At 48.3% G+C, this 17,928-nt stretch overlaps 1 protein-coding gene across 1 annotated transcript; it reads left to right on the top strand.

Annotated features, from left to right (window-relative positions):
- The first annotated feature begins 967 nt into the window (after positions 1-967).
- serpinc1 (serpin peptidase inhibitor, clade C (antithrombin), member 1) lies at positions 968-16,648 on the top strand. The gene is made up of 7 exons (XM_078407474.1): positions 968-1,168; positions 3,320-3,689; positions 4,467-4,682; positions 6,108-6,245; positions 10,551-10,944; positions 11,812-11,876; positions 16,374-16,648. Exons 2-7 carry the CDS (start codon positions 3,321-3,323, stop codon positions 16,566-16,568), a joined length of 1,377 nt encoding a protein of 458 aa, XP_078263600.1. The 5' UTR covers positions 968-1,168; position 3,320; the 3' UTR covers positions 16,569-16,648.
- Positions 16,649-17,928: the final 1,280 nt, after the last annotated feature.

Genomic DNA, 17,928 nt, shown 5'->3' with positions numbered 1-17,928 from the left:
ACATCAGGTGGTACAAAAGAGAAAATAAACAGTGCAGAATAGTGTTGCAGCTAGAGAACGTGCAGATAATAAAAAGTGTATGGGGTGCAATGAGGTGGATTGGAAAATCAACATATTCATCCTTAGTTTATGAAGGGTGTGTTCAAGAGTCTGATAATCTGCCCATTGGAAGAGGGAAGAAGAGGGAATGGCCAGGGTGTGAGTGGACCTTTTATTATATCTAACATAAAACATCTGTTTTTCCGAGGCAGTGTGAGGGCTTGATCGCAATCATGCATTCATTCATTCCTGACTGGATAACACCAACAAAAAAGCTTTTCACTGTGGCTCAGTACAATAAACTAAACTCAGTACAAGAAACTAAACTAATCACAATAAACTAAACTTAAACTACGTGTAGATGGAGTCCATGGGCGTAAGGGAGTGTGCCTTACGTGATGGACTGAGCTGGAGGCCCTGCAACAGCCTGGGGTTCGGCTACCGGGAGCAGCTCCTAGAGACCGAGCACATGGACCAGACCAGCCTGCAGCGACGGAGGACACCACCAGCCACGAGTGGCCAGGCCGACCCTGCAACGCCACCAGGGCAATGGGCCTTCATGGTCAGGTCAAGAGCCCAGCACTTCAACCTGGCACTTGAAAATGGCGCCAAAGCTGAGACCCTGAATACTGTCTCAGTGTACAACTTGCACTGTATCTGAGATATATCTAAGTGGTTATGTATAGTGATACTTGTACTGAACAGTATGCAAAAATGACTTTCACTGTAGCTTGGTGCATGTAAAGTACCATTATCATTATTACACTGGTGCAGTTAAGGTCGTGACTTCCATCTCAGGGTATGGTCAGAGATACTTGCAGCTTTCCAAATGCCTGCCGTGGCCCCTCCTCCACTACCCGGCTGGGAGAGAGAGGTCAGAGGAGCAGGACGCAAGGGTTAAACCACCAGTTGAAACTTGTTTGCGGTGCAGCTTCACTCAGCCCCGTAGTTTGCTTTTGATGTTTGCACAGGTTCAGCAATCTCTAGCGACCTGCGGAGTCAGCATCACAACCACTGACTGACTGACCTGACGCCACCCGTCTACTTGTGAGCTGTCTCCGCGCTCATTCTGATTCACCGTTTAACTTCAAACTTCACAGCGGGGAGTGAGATTGAACCACGTTGACAGGTAAACTGGGCAAGTCCCGCTCCAGGTTTGTGGGGCAGAGACGGGGAGGCGAGGGGAAGAGGGCGAGGTTATAGACAATAGGTTCAGGTGGAGGCCATTGGGCCCTTCGGTACAGCACCGCCATTCAATGTGATCATGGCTGATCATTCTCAATCAGTACCCCGTTCCCGCCTTCTCCCCATACCCCCTGACTCCACTATCCTTAAGAGCTCTATCCAGCTCTCTCTTGAATGCATTCAGAGAATTGGCCTCCACTGCCCTCTGAGGCAGAGAATTCCACAGATTCACAACTCTGACTGAAAAGGTTTTTCCTCATCTCAGTTCTAAATGGCCTACCCCTTATTCTTAAACTGTGGCCCCTGGTTCTGGACTCCCCCAACATTGGGAACATGTTGGTTACGTGTGGGGCTCTGCATCGATCCTGGTGAGCAGACTGCTCCTCGTGGAGAGGTCCTGGCTCACAGCAGACCTGAGACCCACACTGCTGGAGCAACTCAGCGGGTCAGGCAGCATCTGTGGAGCCCACGGTTGGAGAGTCTAGAGAGGGAAGGGACAGAGAAGGAAGGGTTGAGGGGAAGGCATCAGGAGATTGGAGCAAGGAGGACATGAGGGTGAGGGAAAGAATTAGGGGAGGAAGGGAGGGAGGGGTCGGGAACTGGGGAAAGGTTTGTGGAGAGGATGGGGGTTATGGCGGGGTCGGGATTGGAGGGGGATGGGTTGAGGGAGGAATCGGAGAGAGCAGGGATTGTGCGAGGAAGGGGAAGGGAATGAACAGTCTGGGAGAGTAGGGATTGGGAGAAGAAGACATCAGGAGCAAAGCAAAAGGGTCGCGGGGAATTGACGGGGGAGGAAGGAGGAAGGGATCGGGAGAAAATGAATCTCGGGGGTCAATCTGAAGGTCGGGATCAGGATGGGGAGTTTGGGGCAGGGATGGCCGGCGACGGTAGGGAGAGGAGTGTGCGGGGAGGGCAAGGGAGGGACAGGCCGGGGTGGGGTGCCCTCTCCTGAGATCCCTCCACCATGTCGAAGGGAAGCTCCTGCTGTGAAAGACCTCTCACCGGCCGCCCTGTGTCCCAGCGGGCCGGCGGGCGGGAGGGAGTGTGAGGGTCAGCGACCACACGGGGAGACCAGGGGCGCCCAGCCCGGCTGTGGGAGCGCACCCCTACCTAGGCCCCAGGGCATGCACGGCCCTAGGGGAGTAGCTAGACCTTGCTGCCCCTCCCACAGTGCGGCGCTCCCTCACTACCCCACCCACAGTGCAGCGCTCCCTCAGTGCTGCCCCTCCCACAGTGCGGCACTCCCTCACTACCCCACCCACAGTGCAGCGCTCCCTCAGTGCTGCCCCTCCCACAGTGCGGCGCTCCCTCACTGCCCCACCCACAGTGCAGCGCTCAATGCTGCCGCTCCCACAGTGCGGCGCTCCCTCAATACTGCCCCTCCCACAATGTGGCGCTCCCTCACTACCCCTCCCATAATGCGGGCGCTCCCTCACTACCCCTCCCATAGTGCGGCGCTCCCTCAGTACCGCTCCTCCCACAGTGCGGCGCTCCCTCAATGCTGCCCCTCCCACAATGTGGCGCTCCCTCACTACCCCTCCCACAGTGCGGCGCTCCCTCAGTACCGCTCCTCCCACAGTGCGGCGCTCCCTCACTACCCCACCCACAGTGTAGCACTCCCTCAGTGCTACCCCTCTCACAGTGTTCCTCACCTCCTTTCTAACAGAGCGCCCTTTAATTCTATGACCTCTGGTCCTAGACTCCCCCACCAGTGGAAACATCCTTTCCACATCCACTCTATGCCTTTCATTATTCTGTAAGTTTTGGACATCAGAATCAGAATTACCTTTATTTGTCATCCAAAAAACAAGTCTTTCGGACGAGATTTCGTCACCCACATTGCGGGTCAAAGGGCCTGTTCCTGTGCTGTACTGTTCTATGTTCTATGTACTGCCCCTCCCACAGTGCAGCAGTCCCTCACTTACTTTACCGTATCACAACATAGAGTCATGTAGTCACGTGGGCCAGTTGGCCCTTCAGCCCAATTTGCCCACACCAGCCAACATGTCCAATCTACTCTAGTGAATGTACCAGTGTCCATGAACTGAATGACTCTCTGTACACCTTCCCTTGCCTGCTTTGTCCATCCGTATAGGATGAGGTTGCTTTGTGTGCTGCTCTGTGCCGTGTTGGTCAGGGCTGCCCTGTCCTCTACTGCCATAGAAGACAAGTTGTCCCACTGCAACACCAAACTGAAGAACATCCCGGGTCAACCCATGTGTGTGTACCGGACTCCAGACAAGACCGAGCCACGGATAAACGACAAGAAGCCTCCGGGCAACACAAACCCTCGGGTCTGGGAGCTGTCTCGGGCCAACAGCAAGTTTGCCTTTGAGTTTTACAAACGCCTTGCCATCTCCAAGAACAATGGCGAGAACATCTTCATGTCGCCACTCAGCATCTCCACCGCCTTCGCCATGACTAAGCTGGGTGCCTGTGGCGATACTCTACAGCAGCTGATGGAGGTAAGTGCCCACAACCCGCAGGGAGGCGAGAGGAGAGGGGTTTAGGCATTGGAATGGAGTAGGATCAACACGGGCAGGTTAATCCCAGCATTAATGGGCCGAAGGGCCACTGAGTCCCTTCAATTCCAGAACCCAATGACTGTCTTCCAATTTGTTCTTGGCAGACACAACTGTCACACCACTGAGGGAGGGCCGTACTGGGAGGGCCAGTACTAAGGGAGTGCTGCACTGTTGGAGGGATGGTACTGAGGGAGTGCTGCACTGTGGGAGGGATGATACTGAGGGAGGGCCGCACTGTGGGAGGGGCAGTACTGAGGGAGTGCTGCACTGTGGAAGTGACATTAAATGACACAACCTGGCAACAGGCTACATCTGGAGATATTGGAGTAGATGATGGAATGTCTATTTAGATTAAAGATACAGGGTGGAAACAGACCTTTCGGTCCACCGAGTCCACACCGACCATTGATGATCACCCATTGACACTAATTATATGGTTATCCCACTTTCACATCCACTCCCTACACCTGAGGGACAATTTCCCAGAGGACAATTAACCTACAATCGCGCATGTCTTTGGGATGTGGGAGGGAACTGAAGCACCCGGAGGAAGCCCACACGGTCACAGGGAGGACTTGCAAACTCCACACAGACAGCCTATGAATGAAGGTCTCTCCCAACCGCTTCCCTTTCCTCTCTCCCACCCCTCCGTTTTACATTTCCCCACTCCCATCTCCCTTTCCTCTTTCCCTTTCCTCCTCCTCCTACCTTCTCCAGGTCTTTAAATTTGACACCATCACAGAAAAGACATCGGACCAAGTGCACTACTTCTTTGCCAAACTCAACTGCCGGCTTTACCGCAAAGCCAACAAGTCGTCGGAACTGGTGTCTGCCAACCGCCTCTTCGGGGACAAGTCGCTAACCTACAACAGAACCTTCCAGAACATCAGTGAGGCAGTGTACAGTGCAAAGCTGATACCTGTCAACTTCAGGGTGAGCGGGGAAATTGCGGGAGAGTGAGGAAAGAAATGGGGGGGGTGGGGTGGGGAAGCGGCTGGAAAGTGGGAAAGGGAGATGGATGGTAGGAAAGTGGAAGGAAAGGAGATGGGGAAGAGGGAAGAGCAACTGTGGAAGAGAGGGGAGAAGAAGAGAGCTGCTCTCAGGAAGACATGGAAGGAAAGAGGAAAGGAATGGTGGGGATCAGAACTCAATAGATGTGGGAATGAGGTTCGTGGGAAAAGCCTTCCGTGGACCACTGTACTGAGGGTTTTCCTCAGGAACCATGGAATATCCTGAAGAGCCTCTGCTCCTCCCTGGGAGATCCGGCAGTCAACTTGCGTGAGGTCCATTATTTATTTATTTTTATTTATTTAGTTTATTTGTCATTCCACTCCTTACAGGTCATGCAATGAATGGGACGAAACAGAGTGCCTCCGGGGGCCATAGTGCAATACAAATGCAAAACATATAGACAGGGAATGACAGTGCAGTACAATACGATACAGTACAATACAATTAGACAGTGCAATACAATATAATACATAGACAGAGGATTAAAGCATGTAAACGGTAAAAGATAAAGCATTTAACCTAGAGTTTAAAGCATGTAAACGGTGAATTAAAACCATCAATGAGAGCAGGTAAATTATTGATTGCACATTAAATGAGTTTATAAAATGCAGAGTGCTAGGTGCTAACCCCACCCCCCCGAGTCAGGTGGGGCAGTTCAGTAGACGAGCAGCCTGAGGGAAAAAGCTGTTCCTGAACCTGGTGGTTCTGCAGCTAATGCTCCTCAGTCTTTTTTCAGAAGGCAGCGGGTCAAATAGACCTTGGAAGGGGTGAGAGGAGCCCCTCATGATGCTGCAGGCTTTACTTTTGCACCTTCCTCTGTAAATGTCACTGATGGCAGGGAATCTGGTCCCAGTGATGTGCTGGGCTGTCTTCACAACACGCTGCAGGGCATTCCTGTCTGCAGCTGAACAGGTCCCATGCCAGACAGTGATGCAGCAGGTCAGAATGGACTCGATGGTGCATCTGTAGAACCTGGAGAGAATGGATGTACCCAGACCAACTCTCTTTAGCCTCCTTAAGAAGTACAGGCATTGTAAGAGGTGCTCCTGTCATTGCCAGGATAATCCTTGGGCTGTCGTCCTAGGAACCATATCAACAGTACCACATCTAGCATCTTGCATAGACATTGTGTTCAGAAGGGGTGGTGGGGATCTTTTCTCTGGCCCCGGCCTGCTACAATATCTCGACCATTGTGTAAAATCCTGTGGGAACTTGCTGTGCATTGATTATGCTTCCCTCCTAATAAACCATGACTAACCCTCAGCAAAACGTCTTCTCCAGCTGCGAGTCATAGGGACGACTTGAGGCAGTTGAACACAGAGAGAAATTATGATCTTTCTTTGGTAGGAGAAGCCCAACATTGCCAGGAAGATCATCAACGCTTGGGTGGCCAATAAGACTGAAGGTCTTATCAAGGGTGTCATCCCTCCAGATGCAATAACTCCCTTCACCACCTTGGTCATTGTCAATGCCATGTATTTTAAGGTGAGTTCACCCATCTCCAGCATACCTGCCGACCACCCCAATCCCCTATGTCTCTGATTGTTGAGGAATATGAGACCTTCCAGGCTTTCTCAGGAGTTGAAAGAGCCGGAAAGCCCTTGTGTCAGCTCTCTGCAAATGTTGTTTTGTTCCAGATGTTTCCTGGGCAGGCCCAGGCCAAATTCCATAGTTCTAACAAGGTGAATGTAAGAACGTAGCACAAGACACTGGAGCAGAAGGAAACCTTTGAGCCAGTTTCGCTTCTCAACAAATTCATTTTGGATCTGCTAGCTCACCACCCATTCCCTGCACCATCTCTACACAGCCTCTTGGTGTGACTGCATTTGGAGTAGTGTGTACAGTGTTGGCTTCCTCATTAAATAGAAATGTGTGTGTTCAATGGGGTCTTGTCTCCTTCCAAACGCTGCCTGAGCTGATTCTCTCCTCTACGGCCTTGCCATCCCAGGCTGAGACACCAAAGCAAAAATATCTGTATTTTGGAACGGAGATCAAAACTGTGCACCAGAGAGCAATAGTTCAGCTAGAGTTATCAAGATCTATATTGTAAGATATCTTTACTCTTGTACTCAGATCACAGCCCTTTGGATCACAATGTCCATGCCAGACATGATACCAAGTTAAATTAATCTCCTCAGACTGCACGTGATCCATATTCCTCTTTTCCACGCATATCCATGTGCCTATCCAACAGCCTCAGAGGCATAGTCAAAGAGCGCAGAAACAGGCCCTTCGGCCCAACTTGCCCACGCCAACCAACATGCCCCATCTGCACTAGTCCCACTTGCCTGCATTTGACCCATATTCCTCCATCCTCTCCATGTACCTATCTAAATGCTTCTTAAATGTTTTTAACTGCTGAACCGTCACTATCGTGTCTGCCTCCATCACCACTCCAGAAGCACATTCCACTCACCACCCTCAGTGTAAAAAAACACTTGCCCTATATACTAAAACTCTTATTTGTTTGTTCCTGAACTGCAGCCAAAACGGTACACGATAGCGTGACAATTTTAGGCCCACCTAACTCACCGTCATCCCTTTGGTGCTAATGGAAGAAGTTTCATTGAAATTGGTGTTATATTTTTAAAGTTATTCACATTTTAAGGTTTAAATCTATCTCCTAGGGAGGGAGGGGTGGAGGGAGGGATGGAGGGGGGAAGAGGGGAGGGGGGAATTGGGGACGGGCGGGGGGAGGAGCAGGTGCTGCACCAATGCAGGAGAGGTTTGGGCCCAACGGGTCCATGGCCTAGTGTCCTTTAAACTTTCCTCTCTCACCTTAAAGTTAAGTCCTTTGGTATTGGATTTTCCACCTTGGGAAAAAGATTCTGACCGTCTACCCTATCTATGCCTCTCATAATTTTATAAACTTACTAGACGGGCGTGGACACGTTGGGTCCAAATCTCTCCTGCGGGTCCAGCAAGTGAAGTCGAGTCAAGTCTACTTTATTTGTCACATACACATACAAGATGTGTAGTGAAATGAAAGTGGCAATGCCTGCGGATTGTGCTAAAACTACTCACAGAATAGATTTTATTTTTTTTAAAGACACAGCACAAAAAATAAATTAATACAGTAAATTAGTCCCTGGTGATATAAGAGTTAACAGTCCTGATGGCCTGTGGGAAGAAACTCCGTCTCATCCTCTCTGTTTTCACAGCGTGACTGCGGAGGTGTTTGCCTGACCGTAGCAGCTGGAACAGTCCGTTGCTGGGGTGGTAGGGGTCCCCCATAATGTTGCTTGCTCTGGATCTGCACCTCCTGATGTATAGGTCGTGCAGGGGGGCGAGTGTAGTTCCCATAGTGCATTCAGCCGAACACACTATTCTCCGCAGAGCCTTCCTGTCCTGGGCAGAGCTGTTCCCAAACCAGATTGAGATGTTGCCGGACAAGATGCTTTCTACAGCCCCAGAGTAGAAGCACTGAAGGATCCTCAGGGAGACTCCGAATTTCCTCAGCTGTGTGAGGTGGTAAAGGCGCTGCCTTGCCTTACCCACCAGTGCGGCAATGAGCAACCCTCCATGCAAACCTCTCCTGCGGCCAGCAGCAGGAGAGCTCTCCCCCTCATTGGCTGCCACTCCCGTCACTCGGGCGGGTCCCATCCCCCTCCAAGCGACAACCCACCCCAACTGTGCGTATGCGGCGGCCATCTTACGTATTAAAGTTTTAAAAGTGATTCTTAAATCTCTGCTGCGGGCCCGGCAACCCTCCGTGTAAACCTCTCCTGAGGTCGCGGCAAATCCCGTTGGGTTCAAGCCTCTCCTGCAACCCTCCCCCAACTGACGATCCATGGATACGTTGGCAGCCGGGGAGTGTTCCCCGGGGCTGTGGGCCGGCGAGGGGGGACAGGAAAGGGGAGAGGGAGCCACTCACCTCGGCCCTGGGTGGCCATCGCGTCAGCCAGACCAAACCGTGGACCCGTTAGGTGGAAACCTCTCCTGCATTGGCGGCGACGGCCATCTATTTTGACCCTCTGCCACCGTGCTGCACCATGGAAGGAAGGTCAGGTGCGGGGCACGCCGGGACGGGCGCCGGTCCTCCCAGCCGGGAGGGGGAGTGCATTTATTAAAGCTTATTGTTAATTGTTTTTAAAATGTAACAAAACGATCAATTGAGACCGCATGGGAATGGTGAGTAGGGTGGGCATAAAATGGTTGCGCTATTGTGTACCGTTTTGGCTGTATTTCAGGCACGTACAAACTGATAAATATGTATACAAGATGAGAGTTTTAGTAAATAATCAGGTCTTCCGTAACCTCTGACATTTCAGAGAAATCACAGGGGGGTATGCGGAGAAGGCAGGAACGGGGTACTGATTGAGAATGATCAGCCATGATCACATTGAATGGTGGTGCTGGCTCGAAGGGCTGAATGGCCTACTCCTGCACCTATTGTCTAAAACAATCCAAGTCTGTCCAACCTCTCCCTGTAGCTAATAGCTTCTAATCCAGGCATCATTCTGCTAAACGTCCTCTGCACCCTTTCTAAAACCTCTACATCCTTCCTGTAATGGGGCAACTAGAACTGCACGTGATAATCCAAATGCCACCTAACACAGTCCTCTATAGCTGCATCATAACTTCCTGACTCTTATACTCAATGCCCTAACCTAAGAAAGCAAGCATACCATTTGCCTTCTATACCATTCTATTGACTTTTGTTGCCACTTTCAGGGTGTTATGAAACGTAGATCCCGATACCTCTGTACATCAATGTTGTTAAGGGCCATGCCATTTATTGTATATTTGACCTCCCAAAGTACAACACCTCACACTTGCTCAGGTTAAACTCCATCTGCCATTTCCGTGGCTGATCTATATCCCGCTGCAAACTTTGACAACATTCCTCACAGTCTGCAAACCCCAAAATCTTGCTGCCATCTGCAAACCTACTAACCAACCTATCTTTGTTTACGTCCAAGTCCTTTATGTATATTACAAATAGTAGAGGTTCCAGCACAGATCCCATGTGGAACTCCACTAGTTCCCATGGAGCTCCACACAGAAATATAGACATCCAGCCTGAATATAGTCCTTCCACCACAACCGTCTCTTTTCAACCAATAAACCAGTTCTGAATCCATATGATGAAGTCACTGTTAATCCAGTCCATCTTCATCTTCGGGATCATCCTACCATGGGGGACTTTATCAAATGCCTTACTAAAATCCATGTGACAACATCCACTGCCCTACCTTGATATAAAGGCCAGCATTCCCTTGTCGATTCATTTCATATACATGGCTCCTTCAGCTCTCTGCTCCCCTTTTCCCATCCTACATATTTCACGGAATGAACAGTTATGGAGAGGGATCAGCCACATAAACTATGTGATTGGGTGTTAAGATGCTCTCCCATGGTGAACCCTCTCTTTGGCATAGACCAGATACCTGGACTGGCCAACCTATGGTTCCTGGCCTATATCTAGCCAAAGAACATGCATGCAAAGGACTTCGAGGGACCTGGGGACTGGAACGGTTCATGGAGCTTGGAGGATGCGGCAGAAGGAAATATTTAGCCGTAACTCCATGTTTCACGACCATTCCTGTAACCTGTTCCCTCTGTGGTATGTGCCCATCTTCCCCTGCTCTCCTCAGTTCCCACTGTGGCAGCAAGAAGCCACCTGAGTCCCGAGCACTGAGTTCATTGCTCCGTAAAGCCATCCTCTCAGACAAGCCTCTGGTCACGTCCTCGTACTGCCTTAAACAAGTTGCTCACTTGGTTTGATGTTTAAAACTCCCATGATACGCATGCAGGGCAGAGAGAAGAATGATGAATGTGTCTGTGCAGGGCCAGTGGAAATCCATGTTTGAGAAGGACATGACTTCGCAGAGGCCCTTTGAGAAGGCACCTAACAGCCAGTGCCAGGTCCCGATGATGCAGCAACCAGGTTCCTTCCGCTATGCCAAGTTCCCAGCAGACAAGGTGAAGATGATTGAGCTCCCGTACAAAGGTGACGATGTGTCCATGGTCCTGATCCTGCCCATGGCAGGAGGCAACCTGCAGGAGATCGAGAGCCGGCTGTCTCACGAGAAGGTGGTGAGTTGGCTCAGCAGACTGAGCACAGTGGAGGTGGAGCTCTCGCTGCCCCGCTTCCGCATTGAGGACACCTTCAGTCTGACCAACATGCTGAAGCAGATGGGCCTGGTGGATCTGTTCAACGCAGAGAAGGCCAGTCTTCCAGGTATGTCTCCTGCTACCCTCTCACGCCACTCATTCCATGACACTCATCACCCAGTTCTCCCTTCCCCCATCTCTCCATCTTGCAATTGCCCTCCAATTCACCATCACAATTGCAACTGGCTGATTTCAGGCTTCCCACCTTTACCCCACTTCAATCATTCTCTCCAATTTGTTCTCTTCCCTTTCTGTGCATCCCTGTCCTTTGCTCTGTCTAACTGTCCAACATTCCTATCCTTGCTCTTCCTTTCTCCAATCTCCTGTTTCTCCCTCACACACCTACCCATCCCCCTCCCACCCTCCATCCCATCTTCCACCATTCCCTTCATTTATCTCCGTAACCTCCACCCCATTTCCCTCAGTAACCTTCACTCCATCTCCCTCTCTAATCCCCACCCCGTCTCACTCCCCAACCTCCATCCCATCTCCCTCCTCTCCTGACATTTACATCTGTAAAAGGATTCCAAACCAAAACATCACCTATCCCTGTACTCCATAGATGTTGCCTGATGGTCTGAGTTCTTACTTTTGCTCAAGATTCCACCATTTTAAGTTCTGTATTTTTCCATTATACCTCCATCCATTTAGTTTCCTTTGTCTGATCACCCCTGAGCCACTTTGTTATCTCTGCAACCTTCCACAAAATGGCTTCCTCTTCTCCACCCTCACCAGGCCAAACTAACTAAAGCTTTGAACCATGCCATCGTGAACCACATCCAGCCATGCACAACGTGGGTGAGAATGACCTTGTTGCTTTAGGTTTTACAGCAGTGAGGAGCCTGTGGACTGACCCAAACCATTGGTGTTTGCTTTTACAACTTACTGCTCACTATGTCTGATTGGGGGAAGGCTGACTGTGTTTATCTTACAGGAATAGTTGAAGGAATGCACACTGATCTTTACGTCTCTGATGCTTTTCACAAAGCCTTCTTGGAGGTATGTTGTTTTAGTTCTTACTTGTAAATGAGCCTTAAATTGACCCGACAGTTGCTCTATAGAAATGGAACATTGCAGCTAAAAAGTATATTGAATCCCTCTTGCTCGCATGCCTTTCTTGGATACATCCACTTACATTCTACTGTACTGCATGTTTATAACTCTCTGCTGTACAAATATTTGTGGCCACAGTTGAAAAATCTCTGTAACCATATCCCATTGTAATATTCCAATTTGATAATGATCTGTTATAATATAATGTATATTATATGATATATTAGATATCATATAATATATATTATATAAAATATCATATAATATATTATATAATGTATAATATATATAATGATATACGTTTGTAAGTTTTTAGAGCAGAATTATATCATTTGGACCATCAGGTCTACTACGCCATTCAATCATGGCTGATCTATCTTTCTCTCTCCACCCCATTCTCCTGCCTTTTCCCCATAACCCCTGACATCTGTACTAATCAAGAATCTATCAATCTCCGCCTTAAAAATATCCATTGACTTGGCCTCCACAGCCTGATGTGGCAATGAATTCCACAGACTCACCACCCATCCCAGGAGTTGACTGCATTGCAAAGTAATCCAATTTAGCTTGTTTATACATTTAACATTCCCATTCAGAACTCTTTTCCCTGAAACTGGGTTACGTAAAGTAGCTGGATCCTGAGGACTGCCACGTGCCCAGTGGGAATGTGAGGTGCTGCTCCTCACACTGGCATTGTGTTGCGTTGATGCAGTTAGAATGCCAAAGACAGAGAGGTCAGGGTGCGATGGAGGGTGGGAGCTGCCCTGAGAGGAATTGTTGAAGTCCTACCTCACTGTCCGAGCCTCTTTTAGTCTGATAGATCGGAGACGGCATTACCTCCGTAACTAAACTGTGCAATAGCATCGCTTGTTACTTTACTCAGTGTTGAATCAGACTGGACCAGGTCTGGACAGTTTGATGGAAGGTTGTGCACTCTCAATACTATTTTTTTTTTTTAAACTTTCTTTTTCTTATTATGTTTTACTGATTGTCCAGGCCAGGCATCAATGCAGGTCTGTAACTGTAGATCAGTCAGCCTGATACCTGTCGGTGGCAAATGCTTGAATCCATTAAGGAGGTAGAATTATATAGCATGAAAATAGACCCTTCAGCCCAACTTGGCCCTGCTGACTGAGGTGTCTTCCTGAGCTGACGCCATTTGTCTGCATTTGGTCCATATCCCTCTAAACCTTTCCTGTCCGTGCACCTGTTCAAATTTTGTTTAAATGTTCAAGAACAGTTTCTTCCCTGCTGATATCAGGAACTTGAGCAGAACTCTCGTAAGCTAAGGATATGTTCCCAAACTCTCAATCTACTTCTTTTCAGCCCTTACGGGTTTTTTTTAAAGTCTGCAATCTTTCTGCAATGTAGTTGTAACTAAATTCTGCATTTAACTTTAAAATTTGCTTATTTTTTCTTTTGAACTACCTGATGTGCTCATGTGGTTAAGATCTGCCTGGATAGCACACAAATCAACGATTTTCACTGTATCTCGGTACACAGGGCAAAAACACAAACATCAATAAAGGGGCAATGTTGGGGTCAGATTTGTTCAATATACATATGTCTGAAAAATAAGCTGTGTAGAAGACTTAAGGTGTTTGCAAAGAAGTTGGGAACAATTTGTCAGATGGAGTATAATGTGGAGAAGGGGAAGTTATCCAGTCTGTCAGGAAGAATGGAAAAACAGTATTGCTTAAGTGGGAAAGACTCCATTCTGGTAAGAAAGAGAAGGGTGTAAGTGTCCTTGACTGTGGAAATTGACAGTCAAATAAGGTTCAACCAGGCTAAGTCCTGGGACAAGAGTAATAACTATGAACTGCAGATGGTGGTTTACCAAAGAAAAACTAAAAATACTGGAATAACACAGCGGGTCAGGCAGGAGAGCATGGATAGGCGATGTTTCGGGTTGCGAAAGAAGGATCACAACCCAAAACGTCATATATCCATGTTCTCCAGATATGCTGCCTGTCCTGCTGAGTTACTCCAACATTTTGTGTCAATAGACAATAGACAATAGACAATAGGTGCAGGAGTAGGCCATTCAGCCCTTCGAGCCAGCACCGCCATTCAATGCGATCATGGCTGATCACTATCAATCAGTACCCCGTTCCTGCCTTCTCCCCATACCCCCTCACTCCGCTATCCTTAAGAGCTCTATCCAGCTCTTTCTTGAAAGCATCCAACGAACTGGCCTCCACTGCCTTCTGAGGCAGAGAATTCCACACCACCACTCTCTGACTGAAAAAGTTCTTCCTCATCTCCGTTCTAAATGGCCTACCCCTTATTCTTAAACTGTGGCCCCTTGTTCTGGACTCCCCCAACATTGGGAACATGTTTCCTGCCTCTAATGTGTCCAATCCCCTAATTATCTTATATGTTTCAATAAGATCCCTCCTCATCCTTCTAAATTCCAGTGTATACAAGCCCAGTCGCTCCAGCCTTTCAACATACGACAGTCCCGCCATTCCGGGAATTAACCTAGTGAACCTACGGTGCACGCCCTCCATAGCAAGAATATCCTTCCTCAAATTTGGAGACCAAAACTGCACACAGTACTCCAGGTGCGGTCTCACCAGGGCCCGGTACAACTGTAGAAGGACCTCTTTGCTCCTCCCTGGGACAAGAGGGTTGGCTTATCAAGGGACACCAGACAGGTAAGGTCTGCATCATATTTTATGTGGAGCTATATCTGCATTGGAGGGAATTCAGAGAAGGTTTGCATGAGTGATACTTGGGATGTCTTATGAGGGAAACGTGCCAATACTCCTTGGAGTTGAGAAGATTGACAGACGTTCTTCTTACAAAGTAGGATGCCAAAGGAGGGGTAGAAGGGGGGGGGCTTGACATGGTGGATGGTGTGATGATATTTCCCCTTCAGGGTAAACTAGAAATAGGGAGCGTGGCCTCAGGAGACGTGGATGGGAAGGAATTTTGTTTCTCAGGCCTGTGGCTCCTGGAAATTCTCCAGATTGCTGTGAAGGATAGGTCATTGAAGGCCAAGGTGGACAGATCTTTGGTCTATTGAGCACTTGAGAGTTATAAGGATCAGGAACTAAATGATGGAAGTGGCTCAGGAGGACATGTGGGTCCTTTAATGTGATTTCTATGTTCCTGATGTTCCTGAATGATAGTTGAAGGTTAACATACAGGCCTGACCAGTGAAGAACAACATATTTTCTTCCCTGAGTGCAGTTGTGAATCAGGTGGATGTTTACAACATTCCATACTTCCATAGTATCATGTACTCATCTCTGACAGTGATAGAGTCATACAGCGTGAAAACAGGCTCCTCGGCCTAACTTACCCACACTGACCAACATGTCCCATCTACACTAGTCCCACCTGCCTGCATTTGACCCATATCCCTCTAAACCTGTCCTATCCATATAACTGTCTAAATGTTTCTTAACTGTTGTGATAGTACCCGCCTCAACTACCTCCTCTGGCAGCTCGTTCCATACACCCACCATCCTTTGTGAAAAAGTTACCCCTTATGTTCCTTATTTCCCCCGTCTCCTTAAACCTATATCCTCTGGTTCTTGATTCCCCCACTCTGGGCAAGACCCTGTACAATCTATTCCTCTCATGATTTTATACACCTATATAAGATTACATTAACTTTGCTTTGTTCAAATTTCCAACATGCTGCAATAAAATTTGAAAATGTCTCCAATTCTTTATGATAGATCTTTGGATTAGTAATTGAATAAGAATGTGCTTCACTTGATGTCAGCTACCTGTGCTGACCTGGTTTGATAAGACAGTCCAGAGTGAAGCTTATTCTGTATCTAATCCCTGCTATATCTGGCCTGAGAATTTGTGATGGGATTGTGTAGAGGAAGTTTTAGTCTGTGTCAAACTTCTGCTATATCCTTCTTGGGAACATGTGAATGGGAGTATAGTGGGAGTATTACTTTGCTACTGACCCATGTTGGTGCTCTCCCTGCTTTGGGAGTGTGTGATGCGACGGTGGAGTGGGAACTTTACCATGTATCTGATCCATGCTGACCCTGTCCTGGGAATGTGTGATGGGACAGAGTAGAGGGAGCTTGACTCTGTATTTAACTCGTGCTGTCCTTGCTTGGGGGGGTGTGCAATGGGACAGTGTAGAGAGAGTTTTACTCTGTATCTGACTTTGCTGTTCCTGCCCTGGGAGTGTCCAATGGGACAGTGTAGCAGGGTTTTCACAACATGTTGTGATTATCTGGTAGGAAAGAACTGCAGATGCTGGTTTAAATTGAAGGTAGACACAAAATGCTGGAGTAACTCAGCGGGACAGGCAGCATCTCTGGAGAGAAGGAATGAGTGTCTGTGCAGTGTAAAGGCTGTGTCGCATTGTACATTTGCCAATCCAACCGGATGCCCCTGTCCTGGGAGGGTTTGAGGGGGCTCTGCGGCGTTGTATTGGGTTGGCCTGACATGGGGCACTTTGCCTGGCAGGTGAACGAGGAGGGCAGCAAAGCTGCAGCAGCCACTGCCGTGATGTTGATGGGGCGCTCGTTGCGGCCAAACCTGGAGGTCTTCAATGCCAACCGGCCCTTCATCCTGCTGATACGGGAAGTCGGCATCAACGCTATCATCTTCATGGGGAGAATAGCTGACCCCTGCAGTCCTCCTCAGCCACGAGGGGAGTGAATGTCACTGTTGTTATGGCAATAACACAAGATTAATCATGTGCTTACGGGGTTGTTATCTTATTAAAAGAAATTAAGAAAGATAGACTTTGCTGTCACTTCTTTCAAACCTCACGGGCATTCTACAGCATCTCACAATGAACAAATATAATCGGAAAGCAAAATATAGCAGTTGCTGCAAACCTGAAATTAAAACACAAAGCTGAAAATGCTCAATCTAGCTGGAAAGCATCTGCAGAGAGAGTTAATCATTCATCTGCGGAGATGCCGCCTGACCTGAGTATTTCTGGCTTTGCTTCTGAAGTGCAATTGCATTGTCTTTTCCCCTTCTCCATCTTCACCCAGTCACTGAGGATCGAAGAAGACTTGCTTCCACCAGTTCTGTGGAGGCTCTCCTGCTGATGGGGCAAGAGTTGGCTGAAGTTGTTTGAGGTGCTGCACTCCGTCTGCCATTTGCAACGGGCTTCTGTGTGCTTGTGACAAACTGGTTCCCAGAGTTGTTCTGGGCACACATCCCCAATTCTGAGCAGATTTGAGACAAGGGTTCCCAGCAGTTGATGGAGATGTTACACTCTTACAAAGATTCTGCAAGAAAATCCATGCACGGTTTGCTCTGTCCACCATTTCTTGCCGTGACAAGGCCCACAATTGAAAGTCTGGAACAAAACCTGTGGCGCACCATGTAAGGACAGCTTCAATGCTGGAAATACTGGCTGGGAACAGGGAGAAGAAAACCCAAACATTGGCCATGTGGGTGAGAGTGAGGAGGAAATTTTAGATTGAAGGGAGATGTAGATGGTTTGCAGATTTGGTGAGAATGGAATTTATTGCAGAGATGTGGGAAGTAATGCATTTAAGAAGACGCCAATAGAGATCTCAAAAATATATCAGGTTACCAAGTGGCACGTAGATGTTGAGGGAGTACATCCATGGACCCTTAACAGTAGCACAGGTCAAGAACAGGATTAACAGACATGCAGGATTCTTGTCTTTACTGCGCAAAACAAGAACAAGGAGATGAAGAACATAAGATACAGAAGCAGCAGTCCTCTATTCAACCCGTCCGCCATTCACCAAGATTTTGGCTGTCTTTTTACCTCAGTATTTTCCTGCACCACATCTTTTAATATCCAGAAGGTTGTTCTGAATAAACTGTGACTGAGTCTCCATGGCCTCACGAGTTGAAAATTCCAACAATTCACTGCCCCCTGAAGTGAATCACTGAAGACATTTCTCCCCATCTGTTCTGAACAGTCAGCCTCTTATTTCTTAACCACCCATGAGAAATATCAAGCAAATCGCTGGAATAACTCAGCAAGTCGGGCAGCATGATTGGAGGGAATGGATATGTAAAATTTTGG

Source organism: Rhinoraja longicauda, chromosome 11 (genome assembly GCF_053455715.1).
Source record: "Rhinoraja longicauda isolate Sanriku21f chromosome 11, sRhiLon1.1, whole genome shotgun sequence".
NCBI classification, from domain to species: Eukaryota; Metazoa; Chordata; class Chondrichthyes; order Rajiformes; family Arhynchobatidae; genus Rhinoraja; species Rhinoraja longicauda.
The sequence above is the reverse complement of the archived record's forward strand: the minus strand, read 5'-3'. Positions and strand labels throughout refer to the sequence as shown.

Bases quoted from the DNA above. Each gene is read 5' to 3' on its own strand.
- serpinc1 (XM_078407474.1), top strand. From the start codon at position 3,321: ATGAGGTTGCTTTGTGTGCTGCTCTGTGCCGTGTTGGTCAGGGCTGCC. The intron at 6,246-10,550 runs GTGAGTTCACCC...GTGTCTGTGCAG, and splicing joins TCAATGCCATGTATTTTAAG to GGCCAGTGGAAATCCATGTT. The intron at 11,877-16,373 runs GTATGTTGTTTT...TTTGCCTGGCAG, and splicing joins TTCACAAAGCCTTCTTGGAG to GTGAACGAGGAGGGCAGCAA.